The 21,668-nt window shown below is 44.2% G+C and overlaps 1 protein-coding gene and 1 long non-coding RNA gene across 2 annotated transcripts in view; both read left to right on the top strand.

The window, feature by feature from the left end:
- Positions 1–21,668, top strand: part of LOC128074598 (uncharacterized) — a 482,510-nt gene that overhangs the window by 304,537 nt on the left and 156,305 nt on the right. The gene's annotated exons all lie outside the window — the stretch shown is intronic.
- ME3 (malic enzyme 3) overlaps positions 1–21,668 on the top strand; it is a 112,372-nt gene that overhangs the window by 56,247 nt on the left and 34,457 nt on the right. The window contains exons 2-3 of the mRNA XM_052669860.1: positions 7,097–7,230; positions 8,189–8,338. Of these exons, the coding sequence (XP_052525820.1) occupies positions 7,097–7,230; positions 8,189–8,338 (284 nt within the window). The remainder of the gene's footprint in view (positions 1–7,096; positions 7,231–8,188; positions 8,339–21,668) is intronic.

Genomic DNA, 21,668 nt, shown 5'->3' with positions numbered 1-21,668 from the left:
CATCATAGGAACAGCCATACTCTGACAGAAATACTGCAGTTTGTGCTTGGTGGGGCTCTTACAGAAACTGATGTTACCCTGCTCACTCTCTGCAGGCAGTGAAAGAACAGCACCCCCCACAGCTGAGACAGAAATGAGAAACCCATTAAGCCACAGAGCTGTCCTGGGCTAGCTTGTTGCACTTACTGACTGACATTAAAAAGGTGTGACAGTGGTATGTATGAAACAGATGAGGAATTGCACTGGGAGGCTGGGAATTGTGTAGTTGTTACAAGGATGTTTTCCTTTTCTTGTGAGTTGAGGAAGTCAATCCACTGGGATCTGGGTGCCGAAGTCACATGGGGTATTTTAGTAGAAGGCCGAGAATTTGGGCTTTGCCTCAGGAATCTGCCCTGTGCTTCTCTGTAGCACAAAACATCAGTACTACTTGCTCCGTCAGTACTCCTTTCTCTATCAAGAATTCAATATAAAGGAAGGAGCATCCAGTGGGCACTACAGGTTTTACACTCATCCATACAGGAGCACTTCTCCTCTGCTACCTGTGTGTGTGCAGGTACCGTGCATCACCCCTTAAAATCAAGTCTTTCTGTAGCATGGTGGTCCTATCTATCCTCCATGCATTGACTTTACACTTCTCCCTTATCAGTGCACTTCATACTTGTAAAGACGTGTTCAAAGCTAGTAATAAGAGAAAAAAAAGAAGTCATCCTAATCTATTTCTCGCTTAAGGCAAAGAAGAATTCCCATTAACTCATACAGAAGACTATGAGGTCTTGATTTTTCTCTTGTGGAAAGAAAACAACGCATTGAGTTTAGCCCCAAATTTGAGTTTCTTATTAAAAAAATGCAACAACTGTATCGTGTCACGTCTTACTTGGTATTAATTGGCTATCTCCACCTTTCCTGATAAGAAGAAAACAAGGCTATTTTTAACTACCTGTGAAGTTACAGAGCCTTAACAAAACCACTCAGCCAAAACCAGCTGCTCTTTGGGGAAGTCTGTCTAGCTCAGTTTGAAAAATCTTTCACTCAGAGCAACAGATTCTTGTTTGCAGACAAAACACACATAATTTCTAGCATATGGATATTTTTTTTGTTTTGTTTTCTGTGGAGGAAAAATTAGTGCCCTGGAGGCTGGCAAACTGTGGGAAGAGTAATGAGTTCTCTGCTAAATTCAGTCTAGAGCTGTACCCCTGCTGTCTGAAAACATGGCGAGGGGCTTCGTGCTGACATTGCTCCTGTGAATTAATGAATAAAGCCCTGAAGACATTCTGCTTATGAGACTTACTCATTGAGATAAACCTCCAGTACATGTGGGAACGCCATGGCTCTGCTATTTCTTGCCACATGCCCAGTGCAGCCATCAGGTCCCTGTGCTGTAAGGGGTTTGGCACATGGACTTTATTATAGAAACATACGATCACGGAATCGTTTGAAACATAAGGGACCTTAAAGGCCCACTAGTCCAACTGCCCTGCAATGAACAGGGACATCTACAGCTCCACCAGGTGCTCAGGACCCCATCAGCCTGACCTTGAGCGTCTCCAGGAATGGGGCATCCACCACATCTCTGGGCAAACCATTTTGTTCTGGTCACTCTTACAAGAGTCACTGTTGCAGGATGAGATAAAGACGAGAGCAGGAATGAAAACATAGCTCTCTAATCCATTGAAAGGAAGCAAAATATATACTGGTGAAACCTCTTTAGTGGTAGGGACAGCTTCCATTGGTAGTGGAGTGTGCTGAAGGTGGTTCTCCAGGAACTGAAACAAACATGGAATTCAGTTGCTTGATTATCTCTGTCTTGAAGGGGGTTTTTTAGCATTCTCCAGCTCTGTGGGGGAGGAAGGAACAAGGATATGAAAGGATCAGAAATCTATGATTGTATCACTTTGTAACAAAGAAGATGGCCAAGAGCCTGGGATTTTTCAGCTTGTGACTTTGAACCCATAAAGAAGGATTGGCACTATATGAAGACTTTGTAAATCATGGTCAACAAAAGATTTGCACAGCAATAACAGCAGAGAAGATGCAGGGAGAAATCTTTCCAAGTTTCAGATAAGACATGGTGATGTCTTCCATGTACCCCAAAGCACTGTGGGTTTGGTTCTTTTCCAAGCACACACACCTGCAAATTAGAGGTAGTAAGAAGCTGCAAGACATTTAAAATGAGAAGATAAAGGTTCACCCTTCCAGTGTTCCTCCTTCCCTTCCTTTTTATGCACATTTTTTCAATACAGCTTTTCCAAAGTGGAAACACTACATAGGACAAAACTAAAAAAGAAGCATGAGGCTCTGCCACGCTTCTCCAGAATCTCTAAGTTCCCTGAGCCCCCACCACCTCAACTATAGTTTCCTGAGGTGCTAGTAACTATGATTTTGTATCTCTGTTCCCACTGATGGAAGTATGATCTACGAGTAAATGATAAAGCTAAGCCAGTCTTGGATCCTTCCTGCTTGTGTTCATCTGAGTGAATCAGCCCCTTTCTGCTGGAGAGGGCAAGTGGTGATAATGCTAATTGTTGTTTGAGAATTGGCTCTGCTTTCAGGTTCTGAAACAAGTGGCTTTTAACAGACTTGAGCTGCAAAGAGAGAGCTGCCGCCTATGGGCTTGGTGCTGTCAGAGATAAGAAACCAGAAGCATCTGAGGTTCTTTTTCAGCACAAAACCCATTACTCAGCCTCCACAGAGCATGAAGCCTGGTGGGCAGCAGATATTTTGGCTTTTGTTGTTGGTCAGTGACATAGCATCTGCCCTCTCCATGACAACTCATTCCCCACACATTTATAAATGAACTGCAGCACCTGGCATTAGCTCTGCAGGGCAGTGGCTCACCTTCTAATCATTAGACCTTTCAAGACCAGAAAAATAGTGGTACAATATGGCTTTCAGGCAGCCTTAAAAAAAAAAAAAAAAGAAAAAAGAAAAAGAAATCCAACCCCCAAAAGCTTTAATCTTAAACGTAGCGAGAGGTCCATGAATTCCAGCTTTTGATCTGAGGCAGTGTGTTTCCAAATTCATTTCACGCTGTGCTGTTCCAATGAATGTTAGGCTTCAGCCAGGAGTCCTGCTCCTGGACCTGCAGAGCTCTGCTCCCGGCCATGGAGCTGTTCTGCAACGGACCAACTCTGTATGTAAAAGCATTTCAGAGATGTCTGTGGTTGGGAAGGCAGCAGCTTCCTCATCGCACACAGCTGCGGTTGCCCCAGTATGAGAGAACTTGTACTGGCTCTGCTCATTTGGATGCAGTGAGTGCAGAAGTGCAGTGAGGTGGTGATGTCAGATGTCAGACTGATCAGGGATGCTAACACCGTGCTCCCTTTTGAACCTACTGAATGATATGAATTATTTTCATTCCCAATACCACTTCAGGAGGTGACTGAGCATGCTGCTGCACACCTTTCAGCCCTTCTGTCTCTAGAGGAATGCAACGAGTCAGGGCATCCAGATCTGGAACTGGAGCAGCATGCTGGCGAATGCCCCAAAGAAAGAGAAAACAGCCCCACAGGCCTGAAGGACACATGCCCAAATACAGGCATTCCACCTTCATGAGACCTGCACACCGACGGCAGCTCTCACATTTACCCTTGGATAAGGAGAGCTGGATGCTCCTGGCTGCATAGCCTTGGAGAGGGTGTTCAGACAGAGATCAACCAATTGTGAAACATACAATAAATTCTTACAAAGGGTATTGGTAGGCATGCAGACTGCTGCTTCTGTAAGGCATCACAGCATTATTTTGAATAAGGATGTGCTGGGATTAACAAGGAAGAAAACTTCTTGTATTGAGTGTGTGAACGTGATGAAATATTGAAACTTTTCACTATTTTTATAGGTGAAAAATAACTGAAAGACCTTTTTATACATTATGAAAAAATGCTACAAGATGAGTTTTAGTGGCTGGGGACAGAAATATCTAGGATGCTGTGTTTCTGCCTTTTCTATCCCTTTCTCCCTTGGAAGAGTCAGGCTGTGGCCAGGTCTGCTGTGATGTGAATCTCTGGGCAAGCAAATGGAGTATTAGTGCCAAATATTTCTGTCCTTCCTTATCTAAATATTCCTTATCTACCTTCAGGTTCAAAGGTTGCAGGAAGCAAATGGTTTAAAATTGTGATTATCTTCTTTTTTTCCTCTTCATTGCAGATAAGCTTTGACATTCACAGTAGCTGTGTTTTCCCTGCTGCTATGCAGTAGTGTCAGCTCAAAGCCAAGCAGTGCCTTAGAGCTGATGTCCAGTGTTGATCTTGGTCTGGTATTTCAGCAATCTCTGGTCTGGAGAATAGAAATGAATGCAAATTTTCTGATGAGAATGTTTTTCTTTAAATTGAAAAAAAAAAAAAGATGACTCATAAAAACTCAAGCTTTATCTTGTGGGAACATACCAGACCTGCTGGGAAACTCTTTAGGAGAAAGGCTTCTCAGGTCCAGGAAGGAAATTTGCTGCAGAAATGTCACACTGCAGCAAAACCAGCCACGTCCTGGTGCAACATCCATCTACCAGCACAGGGCTCGTGGAGCTGCCCTGGGTTTCGCAGGGAAATCCTGAGTGCTGCCTCCACATCTGCTGACTGCTACTCAGCCAATGGGAACGATTCCTCTTGTCATGGTCCTGTATCAAAGATCTGGGAAGTGCTTGGTTCTGGCCTGATACAGAGCAGAAAAATTAAGAAAAGGCTTAGGAACATTTCTTCTTGGATGTCCCAGAGGCTGAATGTCCTTTCCCCCTGTACTTGGCCCTGGGGAGGCTGCACCTCGAGTGCTGTCTTCAGTTTTGGGCCCCTCACTACAAGAAAGACATTAATGCCCAGGAGTGTGTTCAGAGAAGGGCAATGGAGCTGTGAGGGATCGGGAGCACAAGTTTCATGGCGAGTGGCTGAGGGAGCTGGGATTGTTTGGTCTGGAGGAGGATCAGGGGAGACCTCATCGCTCCCTGAAGGGAGGCCACAGTGAGGTGGGGTTGGCCTGTTCTCCCAGGTAACAGCGATAGGATGAGAGGGAATGGCCTCAAGTTGCACCAAGGGAGGTTCAGGTTGGATATCAGGAAAAATTCTTCTCGTAAAGAGTGATGAGGCACTGGACAGGCTGCCAGGGGGGTGGAGGAGTCACCATGCCTGGGGGTGTTTAAGGAAAGGGCAGATGTAGTCTTGATGCACGTGGGCAATACTGGTGGTAGGTGAATGGCTGGACTGGGTGATCTTAGTGGTCTTGTCCTACCGTAATGATTCTATGACTCTAGTTTATGATTTTATGAAATCCATAAGAACTTTTCTTAACTCGTGCTACCACACCACTCTTAGCAATAGGAGCAGCGTCACACTACGTACAAACCGTGGATCTGGCAAATTGGAGAATCAGTTCTGGCCCTTCCCTCCATCACGTGTGGCCTCTGCCAGGTTGCCGTGTCCCTGCTGATGGCCTGGCACACGTTCTCAGCAGCAGCCACGCCATGGACAAGTACACAGCTCTCACAGCAGCCATTCCCACGACTGACTGTGTGTGTCAGCCCGGGGTGCTGCTCACAGCTCAATGACCTGGTTATTTTTAATCCCACTCCTTCCTCTCCCTCATTAACCATGCGACCCCACAAAAGCTTGTGCTGGCACACGCGTTGGGGTGGCACGGGGACAGGAACAAGCAACAGGAGGCGGTGGAAGGCTGCCAGAAACAACTTCATCCAGATATATCCTCGGATTGCCTTGTGCAGCACTAATAACAGCTACTTGCCGTAGATTAACACCAGAGCCCTGAGGAAAACAGCAGTTTAACAGCTATTTACTCATAAAGCTGCTCATTAGGATTTTTTTCAAGCATTTCTCTGTTTGCTTGAGTAGACGTACCAATAATTACTGATTTTGAATAATTTACTGCCAGCTCTTCATCAAGATACAACTCGGTTGGCTAGTTATGAGTGAAGTTTTCATTAGGATTAAAGCTCTTCAGACTTCTGAAAATGTTTCCTTCTATCCTGCTGTCTAATTTGGTATAAGAATAGCAGAAATCCTATTAATTAAAGACTAAGAGCTTTTATAATCTTCTTCCCAGACTGCAGAATGCATTTGCAACTGCTGCTCAGCGGACTGAGCCCACTGTAGGATGCTGCTGCTCCTCTGAACACACATGTAGGAGTGGGATACACTCAGGCTCCTGCTTACGAAAGGTCAAATTGTCCCTTAAAAGCAGGGATTTCCCATGCAATCTAGAGTTTGATCTTCAGCTGTGGGCAGGATGAGCATCCTTATAGGATGTATGGCAACCCTGCGTGTGCCTTCAAAAAGTGAGCCAGTGGATAATGAGATTGGCACTGAGAAGTCATCCTATACACCAGGTCTGTCCCCCATGCTCCTCATATGCCACTAATAGGTGTTGTGACCTGAAAATGCATGGCTGATGGAAACACAGAAACTATGTGAAGCAGATGAGTTTGGTAAGAGTATTCAGTGTCTAAATCTAAGCATGATATTTATAAAAGATAAACTGCTGTAGCGGAGTTTTCAGGTCATTGAAACAACGAGTAGGTATGGAATGTTTTGGGTTGGAAAGACCCTAAAGCCTAAAGACCCACTCAGTTCCAACCCCTGCCATGGGCTGGTTGCCCCCTCACCAGCTCATGCTGCCCAGGGCCCATCCAACCTGGCCTTGAGCACCTCCAGGGATGATGCACCACAGCTCTCTGGGCAGCTGTGCCAGGGCCTCACTCTCCTCTGAGTAAAGAATTTCCTCCTAATATCTAACCTAAACCTCCTCTTTTGCTTTGAAGCAATTCCTCCTTGTCTGTCACTATCTGCCCATGTAAAAAGTTGATTTCCCTCCTGTTTATAAGCTCCTTTAAAGCACTAGGAAGACACAATGAGTCTCCCTGGAGACTGCAGCTCTGGTGGTTCAGGAGCTGTGGTGTTTCTGAGGAGTGAACGCTCCTGGGAGACATACTTGCACCAGTATGGTGCTGTCTGCCATCATAGAGGGGAATCACTGTCTGGGACTGGGCATTTTGACAGTACAAGGACACATTCTGCAGATCCTTCAGCTTTTCTAATTGGGGTGCATCTGCCAGTGTGTATTTGCTGACTGATCCTGCCTTCCCTTTTTGTCTTCCCAGGGAATGGCTTTCACACTTAAAGAGAGGCTGCAGCTGGGAATTCACGGCCTCCTGCCTCCCTGCTTCTTGAGCCAAGACGTTCAGGTTCTCCGTGTCATGAAAAACTACGAGAACAAAACGAATGATCTAGACAAGTATGTCAAAAACATCTCATTTCCTCCTTCCTTCCCCTTTAAGTCATGGTTCTTAAAAGTCCATTGGAAGACTTGAAGGGTTTCCTTCAGAGTCACTCTTTTTCCAACCATCAGTAGTGTTTAATGTTTATTCCGGCCTGTCTGCTGTCACTTGCATGCCATTCCTGTCCCAGAACAGCACAGCTATTATTGCTTTCTTCTACTAGCATATTGCTGGACAGCTGTGCCATTAACCTGGCGGATCGCTCTCCTTTGTGTTTAAGTGCCCAACAGAAAGGCAACCCAGAGCTCTCATGTTTTATGCACCCATCTGCATGCTCATTAGGATATTCTCTAAAATGATGGAAGGAAGAGCAGAAAGAACCAACCAAATGGTAGGGAAAGAAAAAAAAAAGCAAAAATAAAAGTAACGTCTAAAATAACAAAACAAGAAGTAATTATGTCTATTGACAGCACTGATGTATATGTGTTAGTTCTTTTTGGAATGCTGGATTTAGCTATCATCGTGTGCTTTGTGACTGAGGGAGTGGGATAACGGAGAGAGGTTTTGCAGAAATACTTTCAGTAAGATGGTGCTCTGAAATGCACACGCTTACATTTGGCTATGGGTACATACAGCCGTACAGATTGCGAGGTAGGTTTTGATGAACAATGCATGTTTTCATTGCATCTTTTCTAATGCAGAAAAATTCTGCTGATATGCGTAGGTCTGATTTCCAGCTCTGTTGACCCCATAAGCTGTCTGTAGAGCTGGTCAGGCCCTCTGGGAAATTCTGCTCGAAGAGTCTGTTCATGATCACAGAATCATAGGATGATGTAGTGCTGTTCATGCTGTAGCACTTAGGAGGGTTGGAGCTTTGCAGAACTGAGTACGTGCAGAGGGAGCCAACTGTTTCTCTTAATGAAACTGCCAACATCCATAAGTGCTGATATATATCTGTTTTATTTTACTTTCAAGGTATATTGTTCTTATGACATTACAAGACAGGAATGAGAAGCTGTTTTACCGAGTGCTGACCTCCGACATCGAGAGGTTCATGCCCATTGTTTACACCCCAACGGTTGGCCTGGCGTGTCAGCAGTATGGACTGACTTTCAGGAGACCACGGTGAGTGAAAAGACCATTCTTGCCCCTTCTATCATGTGAATATTGCTTTTGTGCTTGATGTGGGTGGCCCGAAACATCTCAAACTTCATTCCTAATCAAAAGATGGGCTATCAAGCAGCTTCATGTGTATGCTTGATGATGAGCTGGGGAGTTGAGAATAGCTCTGCCTTCTTATAAACAGTGAACAGAGTGGTTTTGTTCTCCAGCAGTACTGCACAGTCTGTAGTTCAGCTCCAAATGCCTCTGAATTTATGGTTGCACCCCTTCCCCTGCTGCAGTCTTGGGAGCACAGAGCTCCTTCTGCAGTGCTGGCTTTTGAGTAATTGCTGCATTTGGGATACACTGTGCTGATTTTTATTTTCTCTGTGCGCTTCCCACAAGCCACCCCACAAAAATCGTTTTCAAAGGAGATTCTGCTCTGCATCAGTGCCTTCCTCGCTGCTCCAAACAGTTCCTGAGTAATTGATGCAACATTAAACGCTGTGCACGGCATTGGAGGGCCTTCTCTGCATAATTGCTCTTAACAATTATTGTTTAGATAAGCCTCTCATTAGCATTTTAAAATACCTTTTATCTATCCTGAAAATTCAGCAGGAAGTTTCAGTTTTCTTTGCAAACTCTTTTTTTTCCTTTTGTTCTTGAAATGTACCAGGCGGCAGATAAACACTTTTGCTTGAGATGTGGAAATATACATAGTAAAGGAATGGAGCAATACTATTTTAAAAGTGTTTCACAAGCATGGGGTTTAACTGTGGTTTCAGCTGAAAGTAGTGGGATAGATGGGCTTTTGGAGCCCCCAATACAAGAAAGACAGAGAGCTGTTGGAGAGGGTCCAGAGGAGAGCCACAAAGATGATCAGGGGACTGGAGCACCTCCCCTAAGAAGACAGGCTGAGGGAGATGGGCTTGTTCAGCCTGGAGAAAAGAAGGCTGCAGGGTGACCTCATTGCAGCCTTTCAGTACCTAAAGGGAGCCTAAAAACAGAAGATGAGTCAACTCTTTGAAAGGGTTGATAACTGCAGGACAAGGGGAAATTTTTTTAAGTCGAGGAAAGGAAGATTTATGTTGGATGTCAGGGGGAAGTTCTTTACCCAGAGATAGGTGAGGTGCTGGAACAGCTGCCCAGAGAGGCTGTGGATGCCCCATCCCTGGAGATCTTCGAGGCCAAGTTGGATGGGGCCCTGGGCAGCTGGTCTGGTATTAAATGTGGAGGTTGGTGGCCCTGCATGTTTCATGAGATTCATGATCCTTGAGGTCCCTTCCAATCGAGGCCATTCTCTGATTCTATGATTCTATGCTTCTTTTCCATCCAAGCCATGCTCTTATCCTGAAGAAAGTCTTTGTATGCTCAACTCCTTCTGCATTCATTGCTATTGGAGAATTCCCCTTTCTCCAACTCACTTTTTTTTATCATGTTTTCAACCCACGTTATTTCACCAGTGCGGTCAGAACATCTGTTCTCACAGTTTGAGAGTTTTACTGCTGAATTTGGGCTTGGAGCTGCTCTGGATTGCAGCCGTGTCTTCTTCAGTAAAGGGCAGACTATCACACCCTTAGCACACTGAATTTCCTATGGCAAGGAGTTCCTACTATGAGTGAATTTCAGCCTAGCGTCAGGTTTGGTTTTAATCAAACATTTTTTTTTAGCAAACTAGAGGTTTGGTTCCAAAAAGCGAAGAGCTATTATATCGTGCAAAGGGATGAGATTAAAACGAGAAGCATTCGTGCGTGCTTATTTTGTAGCTGTGTCTTATTGTCTTACAGTAAATATCTTTTCTCCTGGAGTGCATTATGGACATCAGGAGCTTGCTTGCCAGAAGCTTAGCTCAGGGTAGCATGCCAACACCTCTTGGTCAAATCATTGGGACCTGCAGATTTGGGGAGCTCAGGAATTATGCAGAGAAGTTTGAGTTTCTAGTTCTTCGTATGTTAGTTCCCCTACGCTGCACTGTTTGCCCATGAAGGCAATTCTTCTCACCCAATCTTATTTGCATCAGAAGGTTTTTAAAACAAAATGATCGCCACACAAACCTTACATCCTGATGTATCTCACAGTTGTTTTAGGAAGTGCTCAACATAGAATCATAGAATCCTTAGAGTTGCAAGGGACCTCTGAAGACCATCTTGTCCACCTCCCCTGCAATGAACAGGGACACCACAGCTCAATCAGGTTGCCCAGGACCTGATCCAGCCTTGCCTTCAAAGTCTCCGGGAATGGGGCATCAACCACACCTTTGGGCAACCTGATCCAGTGCCTCACCACCCTCACAATAGACTTTTTCCTTATATCTAATCTAAATCTACCTTCTTAGAGCTAGAACAGGGGAGAATTTCCAAGCTGCTCAGTTTTGCTCTGCTGCCGCAGGAAGCCTCACCATAATCCTGTTCATTAGCTGATTACACTTTATTTTAAATCTGCAATAAAACATTTCTACATAAACCATGCCAGTATTTAACTCTCATACTCATAAATAGACAGTATTTTTCCCATAATGTCTGATCTGAATGATGTCTGCAGATGCAATCCTCTCTATGATAACCTTTTTGCAGCAGAAACTGGAACAGTGTTCAGCCTGGTAGCTTTCCTGCTTGGGACTGTTGCTGCCCTGCCCAGGTCACCTCCCCTTTGGCTCTATATCTCCTGAAGCACACGTTATGAATCCTTTCTTTGCTACGATTACTCCACCAGATTTATGCAGCTTTATAATTGTGCATTTCTTCTTGCTCTGTGTCCTGCTGGGAACCTTGTCTTGTTGGTTTTGGATCACCTCTTCAGTTATTCAAAATCTCACTAAACCTCCCAGCTCAACTCTTTGGAAATTTGGAATGTTTGCTGCAGCAATTACCTTTTCATCCAAACCATCACATTTAATGTTCTTGATCTGGAGATGTGAGATATCTCAGCTTAAAATATCCCATGGTGCGCCAGCATGACTTGACTTGTATATAGCAAGCTTATAGGGGGGAGGGAAGTCTGCAGAATATTATGCAGTCTGTTTGCAGCCTCAGCAGCAGAAATTAGTGACCCGTGAATGCAATAAGCCTCTTCCCTGTGTTGAGATCTCTGTTAGTCCCATTAGTGCTTGATTTTATATTTCAAGGCTGAACGTGGTAACATTAAAGCATAAGTAACTTGCTTACAAGGCAAATCTTGTACAAGAGCATCTCAAGTTATTCCTACGAGGTCTAGCAGGGCTTCTCTCATCAGAATGTGTTTATCAGTTTTGGCACAGCTGCAGGTTTTGTATACTGCACATTGCTGTCATAACTCAGTGCCTCTTGTACCTTTCCTGATCTCTGTGTACCAGCTTTTTCACCTGTGCATGTATGGGGCTGGTGTTTGGAGTTCTCCTCCCACACCAGCACTCAGCATCCTGTGCAGGTATCAGCAGATCACCTGCTCCACATGGCATCTGGCACTTGCTCTTCCTTTCTTTTGAAAAGCCATTGAGCCGACGATCTGAAAACACAGATTTGCCCTGTTTAGCAGTAGAAAAAAGAAGCTGTGGCTACCCCTTCCTTGGAGGTGTTCAAGGCCAGGTTGGATGGGGCTCTGTGCAGCCTGAGATGGTGCCTGATTTAGTGGCTGGCAACCCTGCCCATGGCAGGGGATTGAAACTATGTGATCTTTGAAGTCCCTTTCAACCCAAGCCATTCTATAATTATAAGCTGGTGTTGCAGGGTCTTGGGGTTGCAGCTGTATTAGGAAAATCTTCAGTCACATTTCTGTCTGCAAGTTCTGGAAAGACTGTGAGGGGATGCAGATGCACTCACATTGTGAAGGCCACTGTCAAGGCCCCCACACAGCATGCCGGTCACCAACGTGCCAGCCTGTCACAGGACCTGAAGGAAGCAATGCCACACATCCATCCCTGGTTATTCTCTCAAGAGTTGTGCTGGCAAGGGAAAAAGGGATGTGCAGAAGATGGAACAAGCTGCTGAAGGCTCATGGAGGGCAGTTTTGCTAATGTTCAGCAGCTGTGATGCCCTTCTGTAGCTGGATGGAATGGAGATGCTATGTTAAGTACTAAGGAACATGGGCCTTGGAAGTGTTTGCTTTTCAAAGCCTGAGGTTCCTTTGTCCTCATCAAAAATTTGGTAGGGGGGGGAATGAAGTGTAATGGAGCAGAGCCTGCAACCTTCTGAGAGACTAAAGAAGGAAGAGGAGGAGGAGTTCCAGTTAGTTGATCCCCTTAACACAGTCATGTTGTCCTAGGAAAGGCTTCTACCAGACTGAAAGCTTTAAGACCATGTTTTGTGACTTTAGAATGAAGAAAGTGCATAGCCATACCGTGATCTTTTCCTCTTCTGCTTTTTCATTCTTTTCCAATGTAAAATGTGCACAGTGAATGCTGTGGGTGCCCTTATGCAGCACAGATCTGAACATATGCATTGCAGTCAAAAAGATATTTTTTCAGCTTGGAGGATCTTTTTTTAATCATGACAATATCTCTGAAAAGAGACTCCATAGTTTTTCACAAAGAGAAAGCAGAGAAGGGAACTTATCTCAGAGTGTGGAATCAGAGTTTTAGTTCTTGTCTAATCCTAGAGTCCTGGAATCCTAGAATGGCTTGGGTTGGAAGAGACCCCAAAGATCATCAAGTTCCAACCCCCCAGCCACAGGCAGGGCCACCAACCTTCAGATCTGATACTAGACCAGGTTACTCAGGGCCCCATTCAACCTGGTCTTGAATACCTCCAGGGATGGGAAATCCACAGCCTCTCTGGGCATAACAATAACCTAATAGTGAGGAACAGCTTATTATACTGGCATAAACCCATAGCCTCTCAAGATACTGGATACTTCCTGAGCATTCTGGTATTTGAAAATATATGGTTGTCAGCTGCTCTGCAAAAGCTTTTGGCATCCTGAGAGCAGGACTGGAAGATATTGGTGCATCACCACCAGAGGAAAGTCATGGGCGCAGACAAAACTTGCTTAGGTTCATTTTCTTTTTGGAGATTTGAATATCCTCAAAGATTGGTTGCAGAACAATGCAAGACATGTTGAGATGAAGTGGAACCCAGAGAATGAAAGCTAACAGGATGCAGATGGTGCTAAAATTAAGCCTGACAGAATAATGATCTTTGTCCTGATGAAAAATGAGCAAGTGAAACATCAGTCAGTCTGCAGAATTGTCTTGTCAACAGATCTGGCTCTGCTCAGGGCTTTTTTTCTTTCTTTTTTTTTTGTGTGTTGTGCAATCATGGTGACAGGAAAGAAAGTTACCTTTCATTTCTAGACATATTTCAGAAGGATGTTTTTTCACTGAGAGCAAAAGAGAGGCCCTGGCACAGCTGCCCAGAGAGCTGTGGTGCCCCATCCCTGGAGGTGCTCAAGGCCAGGTTGGATGGGCCCTGGGCAGCCTGAGCTGCTGGGGAGCAACCAGCCCATGGCAGGGGTTGCAATTGGATGGGCTTAAAGGTTCCTTCCAACCCAAACCGTTCTATGCTTCTGTGAAATGTGGAAGTTAGAACATACAGGGTAAATCTCATAGACTTGCCACTGGTCACTGAATTGTCTGCACTCTCTCTTCTGTAAACCAGTGAAGACCAAAAGCAAGTGAGAAGACTGGGTTTTGAATTGTCTGGAAGCTTGTGCTTTGAAATCCTTTTAGGTGATCTCTAATTCCTGCAAAAACATCAAGTATCATAACATCTCTTCTTGCCAGCAGCAAGGTTCAGCCTTTTGCCAGGAGCTGCTGAAAGCAGTGTAGAAGCTGGATGTGTTTTATAATCCCTGTGTGTGTAACATCACTGTTAGGATCCTGGTCTTGTATTAGGTTTAAGAAAGGGATCTGTGAAAGGGGTCATGGGGACAGCGTGTAGGGAGCCCTGAGAGGCTGGAAGAGCTTGCAGCTGAGAGGCACTCCTAAGTATGGGACCAAGGCGTGAAGCAAGAAGAGCATGGCTAGAGGAGGTAAGGAGAAACCAGCTGGCAGAGAGGGAGCCCAGGGCTGCTGAGGGCAGCACAGCCTGCCGAGATACCTCTACTGTCAGAGATGGTTTGAGTTTGTTGAAATTCCCTGATTTAGCTGGAGAAGCGCAGAGGGAAAGGTGGAGCTGGCCAGAAGAAGAGGGTGACTTGGAGAAGGAAATTCAAGAGGATATGTTCACTTTAATCTGGCATAAATCTGTGTGGCTGCCACAAGGAACAACCACACCTTACACAAAAAATGCCCCAGACAGGGAGGAGGGAGAAGAATTATTTAGAATAATGAATACCAGGATGTAAACTGGAAGGGAAATGACACCAGCCAGCATGAAAACCACAGACAGCAATGTTTACTGGGCTATGGAGAAGCCTCCCATAAAGTGAGGAGAAACACTTCTTCACCTCATTAGTTTATGGAGTATTTATGTATAAAAATGATACATTTTTCTGACAATTTTTTATTGAGATTTTATTTTATGCAATACCACAAAGCAGCTGTAAGACATCTGGCATTCTGCTGTATCATGGCCATACCAGAGGTAGCACCCTCATCCCCTCGCAGCAGGGCATCCACATCTGAAAGAGAAATCAAGAGCAGTTCTGCATCTGCCAAGGACTTCCTCAACGGGTCTGCAGAGAGTGTGGGGTTCTGTGCTTTGATGCTGTCATTCTTACCCTTCTTGGTTGCTGTTTTTTTTTCTGTTTTTAGAACTGCCTTTCTGCTTACAGCAAAGAGAAAATCCTGTGTGAAAACACACGTTCTGACAGCAGGCAACTCACAGTCTGTGGCTGTGGAAGACTTACTGTAAAAGCTGCTGATGGGTTCTATATTCATTAAGACAGAACGCGCTAGGTTACATTTAACTTTATCTGAAAGCTGACTGATGTGATATTGTCAAAATAATACCTTTTTTCTTTGTCAAACTTTGTCCTCACTTTGTGTTCAATCTTGGGGTTCCCTGCAGTGTACTCTAAAAGCCAAAATGTGGGTCTTGGAAGAATTTTCACAGCACAGGAAGGAAATGTTATGAGAGTAGGATTTAATTTAGCTTCCCAGGGAGTTTTGTTCCCACCTTAACCTCTGGACTATAAAGTAAAACAGAATACACTATATTATGTGTTTAGCAGTTCAAACAGATAAGAACTCCTTGGTGAACATTTCTGGGCAACAGCACTGGGCAACTCATCTCAACATGGTTCTCTTTGCAACCCAGTACTCTTTCAATTACTAACATACTGCCAGGATCCAACACACAGGCTACTTTAGAACTCAGCCTACAAAAAGGCAGAAAAAGGTCAGGGCTGAGTCAGGTTTTCCTATATTTGAAGCTGTTCTTCAGCTGGGTCCCAAGACACTTGGGCACGATGAACTTAAATGGAGTGAAGGATACTGTGTTTGAGACATGCCCACGTTGCTCGTGGCTAGGATCCCTGCATGGTGGGATCTTCTCTCTCACCTCAAATCCTGGTCTTTACCCATGTCTGTAAATTTACACATGCATGGCAAAGTAGTTAAGAACATCCTAGCATCTCCCTCTTTCTCCTGGTTAGCCCACCCAGCCTCAGCTCCAGGGGCTGAATCCTTACACAGACCTCCTCAGAGCTTGTCTCATTGCTTTTGAAAATGGCATGGAAATAATTGTTCTCTTGAAGTTTTGAAATACAAACAGGACTTAATTCTGAGTTACACTATGACATGACAATCCTCTGCTTAAACCCTTTTGTTCTGAGAATCCAGAAGGAATGAGCAGTTTGAGATAAACCAGAAGCAGTCTGTGTCTGTTCACCTCCTCAGCCCTGGATTATGAATAGGACTGCGTGCCAACCTTCTGCATTCTCATACTGCTGCACAGTGGCCACTACCAGTAGTTTCTTTCCTGATTTTTCTCCATCAGAGTTCCATGGAGTGAGAGAACTATTTATTCTCCAGGCTGTTTCCAAGCAAAACCAATGAATTTAGGATTCCTCTCAACCTCTGTCCACTATGCCCTTACACCTCCTATGTGCAGCACCTTCTGTTCCTTTCCACAGCCCCTTCATCCCTTCTCCATATCCACCTATGCTCTATTGCAGCCACCTACACCAGCTCATGTCTCTCCCCTTCCCTTACCAGTTTTTCAAGGATTTTTTCCTTTTCTTTCCCAATCAATACACTTTTGACCTTCAGACTCCTGTATGCATCCTCTTTTTCATTTTTTTTCCCCCTGTAGGAAACTTGTTCTTCCTCTTTGCCAGGGCTGGGCTAGCGAGGGCTCAGCAGGAATGAGGTGTGAAGCAACACACGTTGTATCTGGCTGCTATCTCTGTGGCAAGCTGCTGGAATAATTGTCAGAGGAAGGGTTGTGTTCCCCTCCCCAGAGAAGTGGGGACACAAACCCGTTATCTTTTTCCTTTATATCAACAGCAATTTCCATAAATGGCATTGGAACAAACATCTTTGAGACCTGATACTTGGCAGTTTTCTACAGGTTAAATTGCTTGCCATCCCTTGGGATCATGGAGGTTTCCCTGTGTGGGTTTAGGGGGCTGTTATGGGCAGTGATTCTTTCACTACTGTACCTTGGAGCCTGCATCTTCTGGCTCCCACTCTGAATTTTGGTTTTCCTGCCTGATGATGACTTTAGGAACATTTGTAACGCTGATGAAACCTCACAGATTATGATTATTCTAAATTAAATCTACTCAAAATTATGGGATTTTGCCTTATAAATCTCTATGTAGATTACATTAATAGATGATTGTGCTTTGTTTCTTTTACATTTTCATCAGAACCTCGTTGTGCTGTTCAATGTCCTATAATTTGCAAAGAAAATTATCTTAAAACAAAAAGTTTCTGGCTTTTACTATAAGCAAATCTGTAAGAATAACTGATGAATCACCACATAGATTTTGTCCAATGTGATGATTAATTGCACTGTATTTAGACAGAACAGTGCATGCTAACACATGGCTTCTCCAAAGCCTGTAGCCCACAGGCAGGTATAATCTCAAGCTCCCTAAAAGAGCTGAGCAAAGGTTGTTATTCCTGAAGGCTCTTCTGTTCTGACAGTGAACTGAGCCAAAAAACCAGCAGTAGGGTGCAGGTGGTGGAAGTATCTCTAGAAGCTCACGTTGCTCAAGCTGTCAATTTTGTCTTGAAAGTGTAAATAAATATATCCAAATGTAGGGCTTTAACAGAACCACATTTTTACCACATCTTTAGCACAGGCGGGCCGTGAATCCACAGAGTGGGTCTTCTGGCAAAGCAGGGGCAATTTTCTGTGGTTGGCATGCAATAAAAGCCAAGCCATCAACTGCTCCCTGCCTCCTGTCTGTCCCCGCTGCAGTAGTGGGCACCCAAAATACCTAGCAGTCATCTGGGGTTGGGGCATAATGCAACCAAATTCAAGGGATCATGTCAAGGATGAGCTTTAGATGATCCTCAAAGGTCTCTTCCAAGCCAGAGCCCTTTACAACATGTGGTATCTCGCTGTGGATTGCTCACAACTTCTACACTGCTGTCCAGCAGTGGTGTCGTGCAGTGTTAGCAGAGATCTGACTTTTGTTTGTGATTCTATGAGTCCACCGTAACTAAAGGAGATGTAGAGCAGCTAAATGCATGCAGAATGGTGGGTTGCTGTGCAGGTGACATACAGGTGAATGGCAGGTGATTTTTCTGGGTCAGAAAACTAGGCTGTGCGTGCGCCTCACGCGGTGTCCATCTTAAGGAACCTGATTGAAACCACTTATATTTTTAGCATTTTATTTTAATCAGGCTGTTTTTATTGAGTCCCAAGCGTGATCACGTAAAGCAGCCTCGCTGTCTTTATGTTCTCTGAAGCAATTTATCAAATGCCATCCCAAGAGAAACGGAGAAGGCCTGGTGATAAAAGCAGAATTTGTTGCTTACATTGCATTCTTTTTTCAGAATGCTTAGCCTGCATCTTTTCCTCAGAAAAAGATCAAGTTAATTGATTTTTCTGTCACTTGGATGTTTCTTATTTACTGCTGGCCTGTGTTTCTCAGTATTCAGAGCTCTACCTGCTGTCCTTCAAAGTATAAATAAGCTTTTACCTCTCCCTACAAACTATCTGCCCTTGAAAGAAACTTGGCTGCTAATCTTTCCTGTTGTGTCAACAGCAAGCCTTTTGCTGAGTTCAATTTGCAAAGCTCATTTTTCCCTTCTGCCTGGCTTGTAGAAGAGATATTATGAAAGATTTACCCTCAGCCAATTTTAAGCATCTTATTTCAATGGGTAAAGTTGGCCAGTTCATCTCTGCAGGTAATCACTACTGCCAGTTGGGAGAGCATGACCTTCATGGGGACCATGGGGACTGATCTGGGACTCCTAAGTGCAGCAAGTCACTTAGTTTTTAACTTTTTGGCTAAAGTCTGACACCTTCTGAATGCTGAACACCTCATGGAGTCCAGAGTGCCTGGACCAGGTTCAGGTCCAGCTGGGTGCCTTGAGACTTTTGTTTTATTGAAACTGGGCTCTTGCCTTTCTGATTCAGTGCTGAGGGAATAAGAGGCCTGATTCAGTACGTGCCCAGTTCTCATGTGGCTGTGTCAACGAGAGACATCATCTTACCCACATGCATGGCCCTTTTTGCTCCTGGAGGTTTCCCTTTCCCATTCATTCTTAGTCTAAATTAAGCTATCCAATTTAGTTTGGAGGAAAATATTGAGCAGTTTTTCATCTGAATTGCTCCCTGCCTATGACTGCAGGGAAAAGCAGCTAGAACTAGAAACATGGTGCACTGTCATAGCCTGGATGCAGAGTCAATCTGTGCCATGGACGTTTTGTTTCCAGAAAAGGATCCGTGGAATTCATCATGGAAGGTCCTGCTTAACCATAATGTTGAGAAAGGGAATGCAAATTCTGAGAGGGATGCCTCTCCCTGCCTGGTTCTCAGACACCAGCCCCACTACTGTTGCCAAGCCAGGCCTTCCTCAGGCAGAACATGCCATGGTGATAGCACTGAGGGCACAGCTCAACTCCCAAGCAATGCTTTGAGAGCAGTCAATGGATTTCAGAAGATCCAGACTCTCTTCTCCCATATCTGGAGAAACTGAAGACCATCCCACTGCCCTCTGCATTTCATATGCTGCAGCAGCAGGACTGATGGTGGGTGGGCAGTTGGGTTTCAGGTTCTACTGCAAGCAGTGAGTGTTTTTCTAAGATTAAATAGCTGGTGGACACCCCTCAGCACCAATGGGATTTGAATTTATGAGGCACACAACTACACAATGAAAGAATAGGTGTCTGTATTATTTATGGAATATGCTGCATTGAAACAATGCCATTCTTTTTACAAGCATGTCTTAACTTGGAGTATCTGCAATGATGTTACTAATTAGTGCTTTCAAGACTTGGTTGGTAACTCCTTTCTAAATGTGGATGGCAGCAGTACAGCACCCCTTTTTATGAAGATTAACATCTGTGAATAATGCTTTTGAGATAGGCCATGTGCATGTGATTAGCTCACTGGGCACCATTTTAAAGAATTACACTGAATAAATGAACCATTAGTTTCTTTTTTTTTCTTTTTTTTTTGCATTTCTGATCTTTTTGTGTGATCGCATCTTGATCAGTGTTGAAGTCAGCACTTCCATTTTTCTTCTCTTCAAAGTGATCCTCCTCTTCATTAGGATTCCCACAGCAGACTGTGGGAAGAAATCTGCCCTCCCAAAAGAGTTGTATGAGATAAGTATTTGCCAGGGAGAGCAGCCCAATTACTTTTGTTTATTCATCACTCGTGGATATACAATGGAAGCTGTCTCCAGTCTCCTTTAAAAATATGACTTTTTCTAGCTAATATTTCACCAACCCCAAACTGTGACCTGATCTGAACTTTCAAGGGCTGAGCAATAGGAGGGACATGTAAGCAGCAATAATGTATTTCTCCATTGTTCCACATGCAATGCCAATCAGTAGTACAAGTCTTGCTTTTGTGAGCAGATAATAAGGCAAAGAAAATGTGTGCTTCAGCCTGCCAAGAGGAGTCATCAAGTTAGAGCCCCTGATTTGTGCTAATTTGAGGGTACTATGAGCAGCATAAGCAGTTTGCCCCAAGACATATGGAGGAGACTGCTGCTCTGGGGTTAGAGATGCTAAAAAGGAGCATTAGAAGATCTCAGAATATCTGCACAGAGATCAGTCAATGTGAATATTGTTTTCAGTAATAACTTCAAAGAGGAGAAAAATAAACCACAAGTCTAAAAATATGTTTCTAGAATGCTGTCTTCCAGTTCCAATTTTATTAAAAAGAAGACATTTTAATTTAGACAGTGGTGAACTTTATGTGGAGATGTGTTTAGTCTTAGTGCAGTGAGGTATGCAATTGCCAGTGCAGATGCTTCATACTTAGATCCAAACATTTACCTTCCTGTTCTGTTTCTCATAATTTTGGATGTTTTTCTTTTGTTTTGCATTTGTTGAATACAAGTGTCAAAAATCAGTGTTAGATATTCAGGAAAAACAAGGCAGTGTAAGGCTAAGCGACTTGTCCAGGTGATCACCATGGCAAATACTGACCAGCGTGTCCACATTGCATGGATTCATCGTGACCACTGATTTTACAGTGACAGCTGAGGAACAGCAGTGAGTTACAGAGTGAAGCTGTATATGCTTATCAAGCCCATGTTTTAGACAGCCAGAATTTCCACTTCTTAAATATGATCCCTTTTTAAAGGTATTGGCAGATGTAGCCTTAAGGCCAGAGCTACGTACAAGCTCAGGCTAGATGAGCAGAACAAGCCAAGCTTTCCTTGCCATGTTTACAGTCCTTTGAGACATAGGGCAAAAGGGGATACTGCTGCTGGGAGCAAAACAGACTTCTTTGACATCACCTGGCATCATGTGGCACGGGTTGATGAGAACCCCAGACCCAGAGAGGTGCCCTTTGCTTTAGGCTAGATCTAACTGTAGTTGTTTACAGCAGAGCTGTTAATACCAAAAGACATTGTTTGGCCCCCTGATGCAGCCTGTTGATACAAGCATTTCTGGAAAACAATTCAGCTCCATCCTGGATCCATCTCTCATATCTGTCAGGTGATCAAACTCCTGAAGAGTTTACATGTTTTTAGGGTTCCACTGACTAGAAAGGGGACCCAAAATATCTAGCTCTGCATTTGCCATCAAGATTGTTGTCTGGCAGGAATTGGACTCAGTGATGCTCATGTGTCCCTTCCAACTTGGGATATTCTATGATTCCAAATTGTTAACATTGGTAGCTGGGTGAGAAGGATCACACTTTTCAGCTCTTGAACTGCCAGCAAGCTCTTCATCGAAGAACGCGTAACAAGGCTTGAGGTAAAACTGTCAGCCTCCTTTGCAGTTACCAAAACTATTTTAACAAGAAAGCTCTCATGGATTAAGGCAAAGTTTACTCCCCAAAACAAAGACATTCCACAA

Source organism: Tympanuchus pallidicinctus, unplaced genomic scaffold (genome assembly GCF_026119805.1).
Source record: "Tympanuchus pallidicinctus isolate F22 unplaced genomic scaffold, pur_lepc_1.0 scaffold11, whole genome shotgun sequence".
Taxonomy (NCBI): domain Eukaryota; kingdom Metazoa; phylum Chordata; class Aves; order Galliformes; family Phasianidae; genus Tympanuchus; species Tympanuchus pallidicinctus.
The sequence above is the reverse complement of the archived record's forward strand: the minus strand, read 5'-3'. Positions and strand labels throughout refer to the sequence as shown.